Genomic DNA, 18,309 nt, shown 5'->3' on the forward strand with positions numbered 1-18,309 from the left:
GCGACATATATATATTTCGCCATATAGCTGATTGCAAATGTGTTCTCGCATCTTATACCAAATTCGTTTCGCACTCGACACGGATTCGTTAGTTATTTCTTTCGAAGTTTTATCTATGTTAGTGAGATGTGACGGTTGTACTTCACGTGTCGAGATGCGAAAAGGTCTGATGCTTATTATAAAACATTAGTAACTGGTTATAGCTGTAATATCTATTTGGTTAATTAACGTTTTATAATAAGTGGTGTGGCACCAAAGTGCAAAGAATGGTCTGTACAGCGAATACCGATATTTATAGATTATTGTAACATCACTGCCATGTATGACCTTACTGTTTATACTGTAATATTAAATTTTTATTAAACATGTAATATGGACAAATATTTTATTTTCTATGACCTCATGGTAATAATACAAATAAATCGGCATAATTTAACAAAAATTAAATATCCCAAAAAAAGTATTTTTTGTGTGAAACTGATTAAAATTGTCTAAATTAAAACTATTAAAACAATTTCAAAAGTTCTTTCCACATTTAAATACTTTTCTGTCAGCGAATATGGACTAGTGGCTTCAGCGTGCGACTCTCATCCTTGAGGTCGTAGGTTCGAACCCGGCTGTGCACCAATGGCCTTTCTATGTGCGCATTTAACATTTGCTCAAACGCTGAAGGAAATCATCGTGAGGAAACCGGCTTGCCTTAGACCCAAAAAGTCGAAGGTGTGCGTCACCGTCACCTGCTTGCTTATAAGGTTACCAAATGCGTATGAAACAGATTAAGAAATCTGAGGCCCAGACCTAAAAAGGTTATAACGCCTTGGATGTAGGTGTAAATAAAAATATTTTTTATCATGACAATAAAACGTTTTTATTTTGCAAGTAGCAATAATATTGACGTACGTTTATTATACATAAAATGATGCATTATAATTTTATTGAATATTGTGGTCAGCCAAAAGATCTGTAACTATTCTTACATAACTGACTGCACTATAATGAATGGATATAGACAAAGCTTGCGCTTAATAAGCCACATTAAGCCTTTCCGCGGACCCTGCCAACGAGCGAATTTGACTGACATGATAGATAAAAATAAAAGCGATATATGTATACAGTTGTCTTTATTGTAAAATCCATTATTGATAATATTTATAATCCAAAACTATGCGTGTCTAAAGCCGGGTCCAGACCAGTGTATCGTGTAATGTACCACTAATTCTACGTTTAGACGGCACTACAATCATTAAATGTAACGCGCCAGCGCTCGGGCTGATCCATCAGCTGTCGGTTTTTGCGCAAAGTCCACACTGATGCTAAATTACTAGTAATCTTTTGTTACACTCTGTTTGAACCCAGCCTAACATGTAAATTCAAATATTAGTTAGACCCGTATTTCAATACGTTAATCACGCCACTACCAAATGTGTCAACTTCTTCGGCAGTGGATTTCAGTTTTGTCATTTTGGAATACGTATCTAAAACATGGATTAAGAGAACGTCTAAAGTATAAAGAACTTTTCAATTAGATGTGCTTGTAATATTTAGGTAACAGAATTAATGTCTACAATTGGAAGTGAATCATCTAAAATAATTATATCTTTGGATTTCTTCAAATATTTAATTGTTTTGAAATTTTACATTGAGGCATATCTAACTTCATAATTTATCATTTCTTAGACACAAAGAGGGCGCTGAATTCAAATACTCAATAATTACAATAAATTCATATATTTATACTTTTACATAATATTGTTTAAGTAAGCTTTCATAGCACCTATAGTTATAACTAACTTAATTGATTAAATGGTAAATATTGTGCATTTAATGATAAAATACATTCTTAATCTAAGAGAGCATGGAATGAATCTAAATAAAATGCAGGACTTATCAAAATATAATTTTAGAAAAATATGACTCATGAAAATTCTCTCGTTTGGCATTGCGATTGCACATTTGATTAACCTAAGAACTTTCAAATAGTACTTTATGCAGTTGTTGCATTGGTTAAATACTTTTGTTTTATCAACTTTCATACAATATCGTATAAATTGTGATTGAATCTATGAATAAAAGGTTTATGCATGATCCATCGAAACGCAAAACGGTCACAGATTACATCACTATTAGTCATAGATTATAGAAATTGCGGGTCACTAGCAATAGAATAGAAACTCCTTGGTGATGTATACTTCGTGGAATTTAAATTTATGTTCGTAATTCAAATATAGAGATCACAGATAGGTATGAATTACCAATTTGTGAATTATATTCTATGTAAACTAGATAATTTAACAAGTCCGAGCTATTTTAGTAAGGAATCAATTGTAAATAATAATATAGCAAGTTCAATTTTCATCACTGTATGAAAACTTAAATTAATAGTAATAACAGTAATTATGAATGCATTGCAAATTGGAAGACAAAATTCGATAAGAATATTATATAGTGCCATAGTATATAAAAACATGTTTATAAGCTTAAAACTAATTATAGGCCGTTTGCAAAAGATACAGAAAAAATAGTTAATATATCACAAGATACAAGAATAAATGCATTTTATATTATACAATTTCCTAACAAGTTGTTAGGGTATACATTATCAAACGGATTTAAACGCGATTAAATGTTAAGATCATGACTGTTGTAAATAATTCGTGGGTAAATCCATCTGATATCAACAATTTACGGCTCACTGGGATGACATCTTACCCTGAAACGCGATAACGAAGTATTCCGACCTCCAAAGCTATACAAAACGTCTCCACCTTACCCACTTGGGCCTTCTGACGAGTCAGTCACACTGGTAGGCCCTTAAGGCCAAAAGAACACTTTCCTTCCTCTACAGTTCCATTTAAATGCCTACATAATAGTGTAATGTCACTATATATTTAAAAACGTTTCGTAATGACTAACAATCGTATTAGTAATGAAAAAAAATTCTAAGACTTGTTTTTTAAGATTACACAAACTGTTCGGTAAACTGCATTGGCTTTATAATTGGACTAAGAGTTCTTGTCACCATGGTAACCCGGTGCATAAAGAAATTCCTTTGAAATTATTAACCATGGCAACAAAAATAGTACTTTATAGTACATGTCTATGAGATTCGGACTTTGGATCGCCTAATGTCAAGATTTTGCTAAACAAAGAGCAGCTGTCATCTTTTTATGCCGACTTCTAGCAACATTGCGCTCCATTTTCTATTATAATCATGTTTTCATGAAATTATTTATATATGATTTCTTTATTTAAGAATATGTTGGAGAAGACTATATGCCATAGACTGGACAAAGAACCGAAGTCCGTTCCCAACCAACTAAAAATCACCACAAGACTGTCTATAATTTCCAACAGGTGCTTTGGTCTGATCAGGTAAAGACAATTATTAGACCAGCTGAGGATAGAGTGCTGTGGAGGCAGCAAGTAAATGTATTACCTAGGGGTTCTTAAGACAAGGAAAACTTCAGTAATTATGTTTGCGAGTGAAGAAGAGAGAATATAGTTAAAGTGAAATATATTCAGAGAGCTGTTTTCAATGGAACTAATTTATATGACATATAACTTTGCACTAGGCCAGTATTCAAACCCCAATCAAGATTAGAGCAGTAATGGGAGCTTTCAAAACTTGTATATTTGCCAAAAAATTATCAATGAACCCTTGGCCTGTATACATATCAAACTTGCTACTCAACACTTGATAACTGATATTGAATTGTGATGGAAAATTTTATGTATGTACAAAGCTAAGACATTTTACAACTCATCAACTAATCGATTTTAAACTACCCTCTCAAAGTCCACATATTCCCAACTACCCTCAACTTTTGTTGAAAACAGCGTTTTTAACTTTTAACATATATAGGTTAAAAACTTGCAGTCAACAGTTTTAACACTTAACAATTGTCCGTTTCAATACGTATGTCCGTAATGTGTGTCCGGCAATCAGGATCTCATAACAGGTTTCCGAAGCAAAAGTGCAGAGTCAGCAGACACAATCGGCAGCTCGTTGGTACAGTGGTATTTAATGAGGTGAGGCACGCTCTCGAAAACTCGGTCCTTAGTTCGAACCTGTAATTAATTTATTATAACATACTTTTAATATATAGCTGAAATTTATTTGCGCTCATCTTAGAAAGAGTAGGTATATTTATCGAACAAACGAATAAATAAGTATGAACAGTTCATCCCTTGGAGAAGTAGATAGATGCGATGTCTATCACCAAATAGCTGTTTGAAAGCCTTTTCTAGGTACAACGAGAACCAATTAGGTATTATGGAAAATAAAAAAAATATACTGAAAAGAGTGATAAGAAAAGCATTACACATGAGGCAATAACTAGACAAGACAATCACGAGAAGGTGAGACTAGATAAAATTGTTTGTCTGTTAAAGAGAACCATCGTGGGTTTGAGGTACCCTTTATGTAATATATAATAATATACATTTTAAGTATGAAAAAATAAAAAATACATATATTTTTTTTGAATACAGAAAAATTACACAAGAATTAATTGTATTACCATAATGGCCCTTATCTTATTGGGGTTAAATATAGATAACAGGGCATATGGGCAGGAGGATTGCCAGAAGGTTCGTGTGCGTTGCCGGCATTATAAGCAATTATTAAGATCTTGAAATACGTTTTGATGCCTTCATATTATATTGGTATTAACCTAATAAATAAATTAATAGGAATATATCTAGACTATGGAAATTTCGTGTCTTCTAGCTAAGCGAGCGTTCCAGTATTACATAACGAATTTTGGAGGGGGGGGTCCTCCTGTAAAACGTTACGATGCGGGGCGGGGACTGAATTACGCGTTATTGTTAATCTTATTCTCCATTTTCCAGTACTTTACACCACATAATGGTAAGTTTTAGGCTTTAAGAGTCACTGGGGGTGGTCACGAAACTTTTTACTATTGGATACAGAAACGTTACGGCGCCTTTCATGGGGGGGGGGGTCAAGAATCTCCAAAAATTGCGTGACGTAATACTTGAAAGCTCCCTAGTAAAAAATACATGATTTTTAAAAGTAGGCCAACTAGTGGGATCACCCGACGTTAAAGGACACCGCTACCGCTCACAATGTAAAAAGAATTTTCTTGAACTTAGTGGTATTGGTTCGGAAATTGGCTTACCACTCCATTAGGATCGACAAGCAGCAAATGTTTGTGATGTCCGCGTCGCGATCCCGTTAAGACAAACTGACCGGGGCACGCGCTTGACTCTCGCACTAGGAATTCACCATCTTCCACCACCAGCTGCAACAATTAGATTTAAGTGTTTGAAGAGTCAGGCATGGGCATAAACTAAAGAGGGACTGTGTGGGCACGCACGGCCCATATGACTTACACCTTAGTATACTTGATATATAATATATAAGTACCGTCAAAACCGTTAAAGATGATATCGTTTAGAACAGAGTACCCCAAACTTTTTTGTGTTGTAGACCCCTTGCCATGTTTTGCCATGTTAGGTAGACGCCCTACTTACCTGAGATTGATTTCCTGTAAATTTCTAACTGTAGTGAAGTTTAGTGTTAAAAAATTAAAGTAAAAACACATGTTAGTTTATACATTGATTAATTGAATTTAAATTAAAGCTACTCAAAATAAAATTTTGTATCTGTTATGTATAATATACGTAACATTAAATAAACATAAGCAATAAGTTCAATATTTTTAGTGAGAAGGATGAACCTGATAATATTATAAGATATACTTTCTTATGTGATATGATGTATGTAAATAGGTACTATCAGTGTATGTGTTGAGATCCACTATCGTGGACCCCCAAATTTTTTGTTCGCTGACGTAGACCCCTTGCAAGTTGTCATAGACCCCTAGGGGTCTATATAGACCACTTTGGGAATCACTGGTTTAGAACAACATATCGGTTATATTGACTAAAATCAAAGGTCCCGACTGAATTCCATTGTATTAGATTCAACGTCATTGGCCAAATATGAGTAGTCCCTTAAATGTCGTTATAATTGATTTTGACTGTATTCATAACTAAAATATTTCTGATATGTTGTCTCTTTATGCATAGTCTTTATGCTATGGTGAAATAAGACAGGTGAGTTTAGTTAGACCTTCGCAATACAGTGATTATTTTTTATGAATGAATATGTAAATAAAAAATTTAGTCATATTTTACTTAGTTGGTACCTTTTCGGCAGCACTTCTTGAGATAGCCCCATGGAACCATGGTTCCTTAGCGAGTAGGGCTGCCTGAGCGCTTGGCCCTAGAGGCTCAGCCTCTGCCCCTGCCGGGGACGTCCCGGGAGATGTCGACGATGACGTCAAAGGGGCCGCTGTGAAGGGCTCTGAAAAGGTTTAAAAAAAATAATTTCATGTAATTTATTTGTATTTTATAATTCTGTTAAGTATGAGCTGTTATGGATTATTATTAAATAAAACAAGATTTATAAAAGGGACCACAAACAAGTGAGCTACATTTTGCTGAATTGGCTCGTACGCAACTATTGTACGTCGAAAAAAAAACACATGTTTGATTTAAAAGCGAGGCAGTGACTCGTTCATTCAAGATTATATTCAGCTGCATAGATTCGACCCGTGGTCCGTGAAAAGACTTAATGTAACCAAGCGCAATCTGTGTTCAGATCAGTTCTGTCAGCCTGTATTCAGATCAGTTCTGTCAGCCTGTATTCAGATCTGCAACTCTACCTTATAGTGCAAAGTACCTATATTTAGATGTGTGTTAAGTTGCAAATCTCTTAGCTGACCTATAATAAATAAAAAATCTTTGAGCGTTTTTATGAATCTAGTTTATTCTTAACTAGCGCACCCGAAGACAAAAAAAAATTATTAAATTGAACTTTTATGTTATATATATATGATATGTTAGAAATTCATTGTTTGTTAGATATAATAAATTAATTATTTTATACGTATTTTATCAATATAATATCTCCGATCGAAGCATTTGTTTTAAAGATTCAGTTTTCTTACATCCTCTTTGACGATATTTGCAGCACGCATTCTGTCAATATTATGTCAAACGTCATATTAAGGTTACATAAAAAAATTGAATGAAATGAAGAAAAAAAATAATAATTTGGTAGTTAAGTTTTCTTATTTTTTTCTAATTTTCCGCCCAGACCCGTCCTGACAATAACAAATACAACAATCGAAATCGGTCCAGCAGTTCACGCGAGATGCCGTGACCAAGAGAAATAGGGATTCATTTTTATATGTATAGATTGTTGTCTTTAACTAGAAGCACCATACATATATCTGTCTGTATGAGGGCGATAAACTCAAAAATATCTGAACGCATTTTTACCGTTTGAAAGTATTACCTGAGGAAGCTTTAAGTGTTTAATAAATTATGGTTTGAGCAAAAATCTTTTCGTAATCAAAATCTACTCTTGTATTAAGGTACCATTGTCTAAAACACATTATATAGTACTTTTATATGTACTTACGCATATCAAATATGTCTGTATGATGATTGGGTAGCAATGCGGTGGGGGGTGTGCGGGGCGGGGGCGTCTGGTTCACGTACTGACGGACACTTTCCTCACAACTGGAATCAAAAACCATAGCAATGTCGGGAAAAAATATCCGATTTTATATTAATTCTCAGCTCTAGCTACTGCGGGAGTCTCCGTATGCGGTAAGGCGGGATACACACGAGTAGTATTTTTTTTGTGGGCGTTGTCCACCCGACACTCTGATAAAAACATGCCTGGTGTGGGCTGAGTTCTATGTATCCACATATGGCACTGCGGGGATTGCGCAAAGAGCATTTCTTACTCGGCTATCAAAAAATGGGTACAATTTAAAAACGTCTTAGCGCGAGTTATGCGCCAGGGCGGAGTGTTAATGATCTGGTACCGGTAAAATTAAACATAAAGATTCAAATCATAAATCATATTTTATTATATTTAAAAAAATACGAATCTAAAATAAGGATTGCTTCGAAGGTTCATTATTTCAAATCGAAAACAACGTAGAAATAATAAATTCATGTCATTCTTATAATCTGAAAAAGTACTATGTTTACTGAAGGAATTACAATTTTAAACACATTCTTTAAAACATCTATTTCTTGCTAATAAAGTATTAAATAGGTTTGTAACTTAATGATTGATGCAGTATTATACCATAGTGTTAAGAAATCTTATCATCAATCACATAAACACAACTGATGCTGTTCAGTTCAATTACTGAATATTATGAATGTAAATACTCACATAATTTTCCTCTTAATTAATCTACAGGTAATCATTAATATTAAAACATAATTAGTTCACGTTGATTTAGAAGTTTAGGAAAAATTAACTTTTTGAGATTCAAGATTTCCCAGTTATTTCATGAAATAATGGATAAAAATTATTTCCTCCATGCTCTTAAAAAGTTCCTACTTGTTAACCGCAACTATACAAGGCAACCGTGGATGGTGAAATCCAGTTGGTTTGGCCTTGTCGTATGTACCTGGACAAAATCCAGGAGGTACTAGAAAAGGGACAAGTGAAAAGTACCCATAACCGACGAGCATGCATGGTGAATGTCATGAAAGTGTTGATCAGGACTGTGGCAATTGGAGATCCCTGGTCTCTGCCTACCACTTTGATAATATAAATAGATATTTAAAAAAAGACCATCTTTTGTATTATGCTACAAGCTATGCGTTTGCAATAAGGTCTGTACTTTTTACACATATTTAAATGTAACTACAGGATCGATGCTAATTTTGACACAAGACAAAATCAGTTTAACACAGACTATCAAACATATAACCCATAGAAAGCTATCAAATGAAATGGTTACAATTGCCAGATTAAATATACAATAAAATAAATAATATTAGATCCAAATATTCAGTTTCTATTGTGTTCTTATTGAAGTGTAATTTTTGCTTAATGTACTTTTATCTCGTATTATAATGATAACTCACGAAGATATTGGTGGTAGAGAAGCCAAGGGCGGCGGTGGTGGATGTCGATGGTGAGAGATGGGCGCGGCAGGCGGCGCCGGCTCGGGCGGGATTTTGTCCGGCATGTCATTGTAGTACTCACGATCTTCTAGAGGAGCCTCTGCCGACGCCGCGAGAGACGAACCGTTTATATTCAACCTGATAGTAGTACTATATGTACAATTAACACAAACACAATGTACAAGTAACTACATGTATTTATAATTACAATTAACACAAAGAGTGATGGTCAAGAATTAATCTCTGGTTCATTGTGACAGAAATGTTGTGTCAAAATTAAATACATAAATTTATTATTATAAAATATATGATAAAAGAGATAACAAAGATAATATATTATATTTATAAATTACTAAAAAAAAATATTTGGGTAAATATATGGCTTCAATCAATAAATTTATCGTTCCATTCATAATATTTATCTTTCTGTTTTAACCAGTTTTTTGAAATATGAATCATATAAGGATATAAGGTAATGGTCAGTGTGAGTCATTTAGTAACCTAGATAAATTTTAAGAAATACACTATACAGCAATAGTTACAACCAAAATGTAATATGTTTTCCAATATTTACTTAAAGTGTAAAATTCCCAATGCATAGCCCATAAGTAATAAGTTGTTAAGTAAGAAACTACTAACGAAATGGATTTATTTTTGGCTGCAGCAATTATTTAAGATCATACATGTTGTCATTTCAGTAAAAGACATTACTTACGAAGTAGGCTTTGTAAGAAACTCCTTAAAGCGCAACTCAAATGCTTGTCCTATAGTAGCTATGACATCCTGAGCCAGCCTACCTCCACACTCCAGAACATAACAAGCTCTCCACTCAGTGGGGGGTACAGATTTAGCCACATATGCTACAAAGTCTAGTGAGTCCTGGAAAATTAAAGTATTGAGTTTTCTAATTTGACTAGCTAGGAAAATCTTTTATAAAATATTTTTAATTTAATCATTAAGGAATAGATTGAAATTTTAATACTGACTTGATCACCACCAGAGGCAAATGAAACACGAGGCATATCATGTCGGGCAATTGTTTCACCTCCCTCTAGGGCAGCCAATGTGATTGCTCTTGAAGATACAGTTAAGGCAACATTTGAACCTGAATGTGCCATTCGAGGCTTTGCAGCAAGAGCACAAGATGCTGCCTGACTAATGCGACGCTTTTTATCAGCTGACCTTAAACCTGCAGCTGCACATACTCTAGCAATACATTCTCTGAAATATAAAAAGAATAACTTAATAACATTTTATAAAAATAAGACTGATGAATGCAAATTTATGTGATACGCACTTGGCTACTTGAGAGCGAGTTTCGAAGTCTAATTTCTTCATCGACGTTAACACCTCCATACACCCTATGTACTGCATAAAAATAAGTTAGTTATAGCAACGGAAATATAGGTAAAGATATAAGAGATTGTACTCAAAACTTTACCCGCACTGCGTATGTTATACCATCGCTGGCCAAAACGGAATCAGGGTGAAGCCAACCCCTAGCCGGCTTTGCTACAAAGGGTCCGCTATCAGCCATCTTTACGCGGAGCCACAAGCACAGTTAAGTAACTTATCCATAAACTTCTCTAAATTTCAATCAATTGAAGTTTCATTGTGATTCAAATTAATTCAGATCGTCATGATATTCTTCTAACGAGTAACACCTTCAAATTAAATTGATTACCGTTATAAACTAAAACTACGAAATTTTATACTTGAGATCACAACTATCAAAAATACTAATACAAAAGTTTAATCGATAAAAAAATTCAGTGTAATTTTTTATTTTCATTTCACCATTTCACGAGTGATATAAATGTAAACGCTTTTGACAATAAACGAAAATCAAAATACAAATGTGTAATGACATTCATGACAATGACAACTTATGTCTGAAGCTGACAACCAAGTGAGAACTTACAACAGATATACAATAGGATACCCGATATATACGAACTAATTCTTCGATTTTCTATATGCTCTACGGTTACTGGGGGTTCAGGCATCTTGACTAAACCCCCTGTTGTTTTGTTATGAGACGATACTGTAACGTCTGTGTACGTATGAAAAGCTTAAACGTACATTATTTTTGTAAATCAATGAAATATGGTGTAACAAATAAAAATGTATAATAGCCATTTTTTTCCACACAATCTCTTAATCTGATGAGCAATTACTGTAGCTAAGTTTATTTAATTTCGTTTTAATTTTTTTAATAGTTTATTTTGTCTGCAGTAAGTTCTACCAAGCTAGAAACATCTACTCGCTGTAACAGTCTGTGGTGTAATAATTTAGCACTATTGATCTTAAATATACGTTTACTTTTTTTTACCAAAAACAGTACATTTGCAGATTAAGAGGATATAAATAAATAAAAGAAAAATAGCCTTTATGCGAGTACTATACTACAGTAAGTCCACGTCATTATGTTTTACACAAGTACTCGTCCTCCGACGGAATAAAGGCGTCTTGCAAATTCTTCTACTTGCCTGATGCCCCGCTATCCCATTTATTCCATCTTCCCAAGTTTGTGGGGTTTTCTTTCCACTGGGCCATTCCAAATAACCCTAAAAACCCTTTATATTCATAAAAACATTAAACATTTTTCTAAAGTTTGAAAGATTAACGTACCGTTTAGTTAAACACCATGTTGTAATCAGAAAATTAAAAACCATCACGTAGGTAATTTTCAAAATAGACTCGCTCGATAAAAGTTGACGATGTCATATTTACTGGTCATTCCGATGTCAAGTCATAGCGTAGATAAACTACCGTCCGTCGACCGTGCATACGTATAAACAAATTTCCGGGCGTTTACGAAGTATAATTCGTTGGAATTGGACGAGTTTTTTAATTGCTATCGCAATTGAAATACTTGAAATGGTTAAAGGATTTGCAGTCACTAACATTTTAAACAATTCATTGATACTGGGTACAATATTAAGAAAATTATAGATACGCTTTATTTAGACTACTTATCTAATAGGCAATTAGGTGATCAGCCTTCTGTGCCTGACGTACGCCGCCGACTTTTTAGGTCTAAAGCAAGCCGGTTTCCTCACGATGTTTACCTTTACCGTTCGTGCGAATGTTAAATGCGCACATAGAAAGAAAGTCCATTGATGCATAGCCGGGGATCGAACCTACACCTCAGGGATGAGAATAATATACTGAAGCCACTAGGCCAACACTGCTCACTTCTAGTTGAATAGAGCGTCTCATAAACATGTATAAATCACCATATCCATGCTTTTTGAAACATAACATTTGAGCAAAAAGTATTGTAGTGAATACAGAGAGTCAGCAGTGGATAAACGTTTACTTTTATTGTCAAATCTACCCCCGAACATTAGTGAAATCGTCGCCACGAGACTCGAGATACAACCTCCGGGGCGCTGTTACACCGTTCTGTAATAAATTATGAGTTCACCGCCTCGATGGACCTATTATGAGAACTGATACCCGGTGGGTCTATTACGGAACATCAATTTTATTCGAAATATCAGCTGTGAAAATATCTTTACGTTTATTTGATTTATTATTACAAACGCAACTTCTACATAGATAGTACTTCACTGTAAAAAGTTTTGTTCTCGGTGGATAGGCGTATTATAATATATCTAGTCTGGCCATAAATACAGTTACATAAAAAAGCTTTTCTTTTTGTTAACTTTTGGTCGGAAAGGTACAACGTGGTCATCATCCTGCGTCAGTGATGGGTTGGTGGCTCGTGTCTTATCAAGGAGTCATAAAGGGGTAAAAACTTTAGCCAAAGTGTATCAAGGTACAGTCTTGGATCATGTTGTGAAACCTCTCAGCAATACATTTTTAAAAACTGAAGACTGGCCTTCATTTAAAGAGCCCCCTCCAGACCTCAACCCTTTAGACTTCAAATTATTGTCAATGTAGAGGACTTGGCCTGCTTTAAAATTTCTTTAAAAATCTTCGGAGCAAGCAGTGCCAAAATTTCTCTTGGAAACAGTGCATATATTCGTGGCCGAACAGATTAAAGGTATGTATAAAAGTCAAAGGTGCTCATTTCGGATATAATATTATTTTATTTTTTGTATAAATAGGTAGGTATAAATTTTACCTTCATTAAAAAAAGCATTTTCATTTGTAATAGAACTTTGGCTGGACTAGGTTTACATATAATAAAAACCTATGATTACAAGAGATCAGAAATCATAAAAAATATGTTTTTAAAATTAATATAAAATAAGAAGCCATTTAATAAATTATGATATTGTGATTGCGGATGTTGTAGCTAAACGCGTAGCATCGTAGCGTTGTAGCCAGCTAGGGCGGGCGGGCGCGTGCGTGCGTCAGTGCTTGGCCGGCGAGCGCCGTGAGTCGCCGCCCCCCGCGTCGCCGGCATGCGTCGATCTTCACGCATTCATTCACCAAATCTACACCACGCGCCTCTGTAAGTACATTACTATACCGTAAATTTCATATACGACCCCTCACCCAAATAATCAATGAATAAAATGTAATTTATTTATTGTAATTTACGATTGTTTTCTACACGTGAGACTCACCAACAAATGAGCCATCCGTTCGATAGCCCACTGCCCCTGTGCGATGTTTCCAAGAGAGTCCTGAAGGGTTGTATGAATACGGATTAAAAGCTCGCTAGCTGAACGATTTATTACCATGCCTAGTAGATACGTACATATACATATTCTTAGGATAATAAACATTGCGACGTTGCCATTGCAAAGTTGCAGAAAGCCTGCTTATTAGCATTCTCTTATAACTATTGAGTCTAATCCTGTAACAAAAGCAGGTCGGGTATGGAAAGGGATGCTAGGTCACCCTCTTTATTTAATTATAACTACGGTACACTTAAAGATCCAATGTAAAAAAGATATGTTCTTTTTGTTATACAGATAAAAAGTTTGTGAAATATGTAGTTAAAATAATTATTTAATATTAATAAATTATCTGTAATAAAGTTGCAAATACAAGCACTATGCGAGTAGCAAATGTGTAATTTGCCTGACATTTCTGTAGACATTTTTATTTGCTGGCATTGCGAGTTTTTATTTCAAAAGCCGGTACGGGAAAGCTTTTTAAATCAAGTACGTAGACTGGCGTAGAGCATTAGCTTATTAGTAGTAAACAGTAATTACTAATTATAATTTATTATAAAATATTAGGTTGGGGAAAAAGTCTTTTCGTATTATAGTATGTATGAACAAGTAATAAAATCTCTTTGGCTATACTATTTGCAACTGGCTGGTTTTGGTATCGTTAAATGATTAAATTTTATGGACCTAGTGCAGTGTCTGTGAGAATAGCACAAAATTGGTTTAAGCGTTTTCAATCCGGAAATTTTGATGTCAAAGATGCACGTCGCTCTGGGCGCCCTATTACGGATAAAATGTATGCCATTTTTGAAAAAGTGGAGCAAGATCGGCATATCAGTAGTTTCGACGTAGCTGAAGAACTGCGAATTGACCACAAAACGGTTTTTTACGCATTTAAAAAAAACTGAGTACACAAAAAAGCTCGATATTTGGGTACTCACGAGCTCAATTAAAGAAATCTAATGAACCGTGTACGTACTCATTTGTGATTCTTTATTACAACGTAATGAAACCGAACTATTTTTGAAGAAGCTGATAAGTGGATCACGTACGACAAGAATTTGCGAAAAAGGTCATGGTCAAAGGCCGGCCAGGCTGCAACCAGCAACCAGGTGATGCTGTGTATGGGTGGTATTGAAAGGGCATTATTCATTATGGGTTACTACCACCAGGCAGGGCCATCAATTCTGGACTCTACTGCGAACTACTGCTACTCTTCAGAATTCTTTAGACATTCAGGTTAACATCACGAAGGGACTGCCAAAACCAATTGTCGCTGTATTTTGATCAGAAGCCCCAAAATTTCTATAGCAAGGCGATCATGTAGGGACCTACAAAGTTATAGAGTAAAATAGTACCTATTTACTTTAGTTAAATGTAAATAAAGTATATTAAAAAAATGTGAATTTTCTTAAAAAACTATATATAAACCGAAGAAAGTCTTTAAACTACAAGGTTTAAGAGCATTGAGTTACTGTTTTACATAATTTAAATGGAGCTTTAACATTGGCGGTCAATGGCTTTTATAACTCGGTCCGCTTTTGGCACCCATTCACGAATCTAGATTCTAGTCGAGTACAGTCTGGCCGTTAACAATAGGAAATAGTATTGCTGATTTTACGTGAGTAGATTGTTTTAGAAATAACGTCCTCTCTATTCCTTTAAAAAGTATGAATCACAAATATATTCAGCGTATATTACATTTTTAATAAACATTCGAATACCAATGTAATGTAATGGGATACCATGTACGCAAATTAGAATAAGTTAGAATAACAGGATATTGAAATACTTTATGTTTCAATAGTTCTAAATGTAACAATTAAATTTGAATTTAATAAAACTGAAGCTGTGTTAAAAAGTGTATTAAAATATCGGCGTCCACTTTTAGACATTTCCTTACATTGCACGGACACTTTTGCATAAATGAATACGTGATTTATTAATTAAGCCCCGCTGTCTCCTCTAGTCGCTACGAGTCAAGCCTAGGGTCATGACTTGTGAGGTATTTCTTTCCTGTTGTTTTCGTGGTAATGTAATACATGATCGGGATTTCTTTTATCTTATTTTGTTTATTTGTTATGATCTAAATACGTTGTTAGATATTTACCCAATATTCACAAGCATTAAATTTAACTTCAATTCTACACGTAGCTGGCACACGGAAGACTAATTATATAGACCTTAAATCAGAACCGAATAATGTAGCAAAATTGTAACTATTTTCTGGCCAGCTCTTTTGCCTTCTAATATACGGGAAATAGGAGCAATGGACCCATTCCGAATACGCCTGCGAAGTTTTGTAGTACATGGAGTTTGAATCAAAATTTGAATTGAAATTTGGAGTGGCATGATATATTTTCTTCTTATGCTTTTTATTTCACGTGAATGTCGAACCTAATCAACTTCTTGACATCACAGAGAGATATGTTAGTGACATGATCGAAAGGAACAAAACCATTCCAATTAGTGAATTACTGTGATTGCACGCTAAACAAATTGTACATAAGAACAGAGTGCGTTCCCCTTAATTGTGACTGTAAGCAGTGTATGGACACTACCCATGTTAAATATCTATACAAGTAAATTAGGTTAGTTTTAAATTACTAATTAGTCATAAGTTAGGCTAGATCGTAATGTTAAATGATATCTTTGTGAAGAAATAATTTATAACAAATAATATTTTAAAATATTTTTATAATTGTCATATATATTTTCAAAGAGAATAAACTTCTGTAATCCTCAATGTATAATCACACTTTATGGTGCAACATGATGGAAATCTTATTTAAACCGCGTTTAATTATTGCAATTTTGCATTTATATGGCACTTGATATTATAATAATTTCATCATGTCAAACGTACTTCAAAGCTTAATTTGACACAGTCATACACACATGTGGTAGATCTAGCCCTCTTTTCCTGATACACGTCGTCCATTTTTGCGTTTAAACCTGCAGGTTTTATCATGTATTTCTTTCAGTGTATGAGCATGTGTTAACTGCGCACACTGTAATAATTGATACACAGCCGATGTCCACACACACACAAGTTATATAATAACACAGTTAACCAATAACACAGTACACACAGAAATGTTCCAAATTAACATAATCGATTTCAGGCTTAGAAAAAGCTATCGGGGTATAATAAAATAGGCTTTCACCCACAGTATTGGTAAATGTCCGCGGTTGGGTAATGGATTGCTAATATTGAAACTTGAAAGTTTCCCTTCACAACGCTTTATTCGTCTTTACTCAGCCACTCAATATAGTAAAGGGTGTACAGTATAAACAATATGTGTATCAAAAAACCTATATTGGGACCTTAGTATTTCTCGTGTTACAAAGCCAGACTGGCAATTGTTTCTAGGAGAACGTAATATATTAACCCCCTTACTCGTAAAAACTAAATCGGCCATTTACACAGTTTTAACTGCAGATCTCTTTTTTTTTGTTTTTTATCACAATATAGACACAATTTGAAAGTAATGGCAATGTCAAAGTTTTTAGTAAAATTTACTAGAAATTAAAGCTTTTATTGTATAAAGAGCTTTTCTGTGTACAATCGACATTAAATTGTTTTACTAAGCATTAAATTAGGTCTGGTTTTCATTTAAAAAACATCTTTAATTCTATCCAACGAACATAAATTAGCGTCATTACGCGCTGCGTCAATCCTCAATCTCCTTCGACATTTCTTTGATAAAAACGAAGGGTCTCAAAGCGAGCTTTTACGTCCGCCTACAGAAATACGAAACCGCGAGGGCGGACAATGCTAAGTATAGCTAACGACCTATACACTGATAAATTAGGAAAATTTATTTTGTATATTTGAAAAAGAATCATTAATAATTTTTTATTGTTGTGCATTTAGGCTAGATGTTTCTTACAATTTTCTTTCATGAACGTGATTAACTGTTACATTCGAATAAAAATATTTTTTTTTAGAATAATTGTTAATTGTTGTATGATCGCTAATTTAATCGATTTTAATTTGTATGTTTGGCTATTATCCCGTAACTAGCTGTAATTATAAATTTTTTATGTAATTAATAAAACTAGGTAGTCGTACGAATATTAAATATCTAATAAATAAATTGTATACTAGTATATTTTTAAATCAGTTATCCTTATTAAACGCTAAAACTATTCATTTCAGGCAAAATCTTTATATTAACTAAGATACGCCTGTAATCAATAAATAATAACAAAATATTTGACATATTGAGGAGTGTACGTTCATGTAAAAGAGCATTAGTTTAAATACCTTTTATTGTGTAGGCCTTATGCTCTTGCAAAACAACATGGGTTATAACAGGAACAGGGTTGATTTCCGGTAAGAATTGATAAATTTCACTCTTAGGTCAAAGAGTATCGAAAACAGAACCTTTTGACGGTCGTAAGCCTCAAGATTATTGAAGCGGTAAGAAGATTTCTTTAGAAACTACAATTATTTAACATATCTATGAGCACGATTTTACTCTGTAGATTTTTAGGTCAGGTTTTGAAAGTTAACTAAAAGTCCCAACGAGAATGCTATATTATTGACCTGACGCGCTTTAGGCTTTAGTCACCCTATTTCTGAGTGACCCCTTTTGTTGTATGCTCAAATATTGCTGAACTGGAAAAAAACTAAAATGAACATATGGCCCAAAAACGACGTTAACTCAAATTATTTTTAACTTGTCCAAGAATTACACATGTATAGTTCAATAGTACTAGGATATGATATCCAATAACCTCGTTA

At 34.1% G+C, this 18,309-nt stretch overlaps 1 protein-coding gene across 1 annotated transcript; it reads right to left on the reverse strand.

The window, feature by feature from the left end:
- Nucleotides 1-1,710: 1,710 nt before the first annotated feature.
- Nucleotides 1,711-10,764, reverse strand: LOC123716295 (SHC-transforming protein 1). The gene is made up of 9 exons (XM_045671957.1): nt 10,409-10,764; nt 10,265-10,335; nt 9,954-10,188; nt 9,683-9,846; nt 8,929-9,105; nt 7,454-7,554; nt 6,174-6,331; nt 5,142-5,264; nt 1,711-4,068 (listed from the first exon to the last, which is right to left on the reverse strand). The coding sequence occupies exons 1-9, from the start codon at nt 10,502-10,504 to the stop codon at nt 3,943-3,945; spliced, it is 1,251 nt and encodes a 416-aa protein (XP_045527913.1). The 5' UTR covers nt 10,505-10,764; the 3' UTR covers nt 1,711-3,942.
- Between the last annotated feature and the right edge of the window lie 7,545 nt (nt 10,765-18,309).

This window comes from Pieris brassicae, chromosome 11, assembly GCF_905147105.1.
Source record: "Pieris brassicae chromosome 11, ilPieBrab1.1, whole genome shotgun sequence".
Taxonomy (NCBI): Eukaryota; Metazoa; Arthropoda; class Insecta; order Lepidoptera; family Pieridae; genus Pieris; species Pieris brassicae.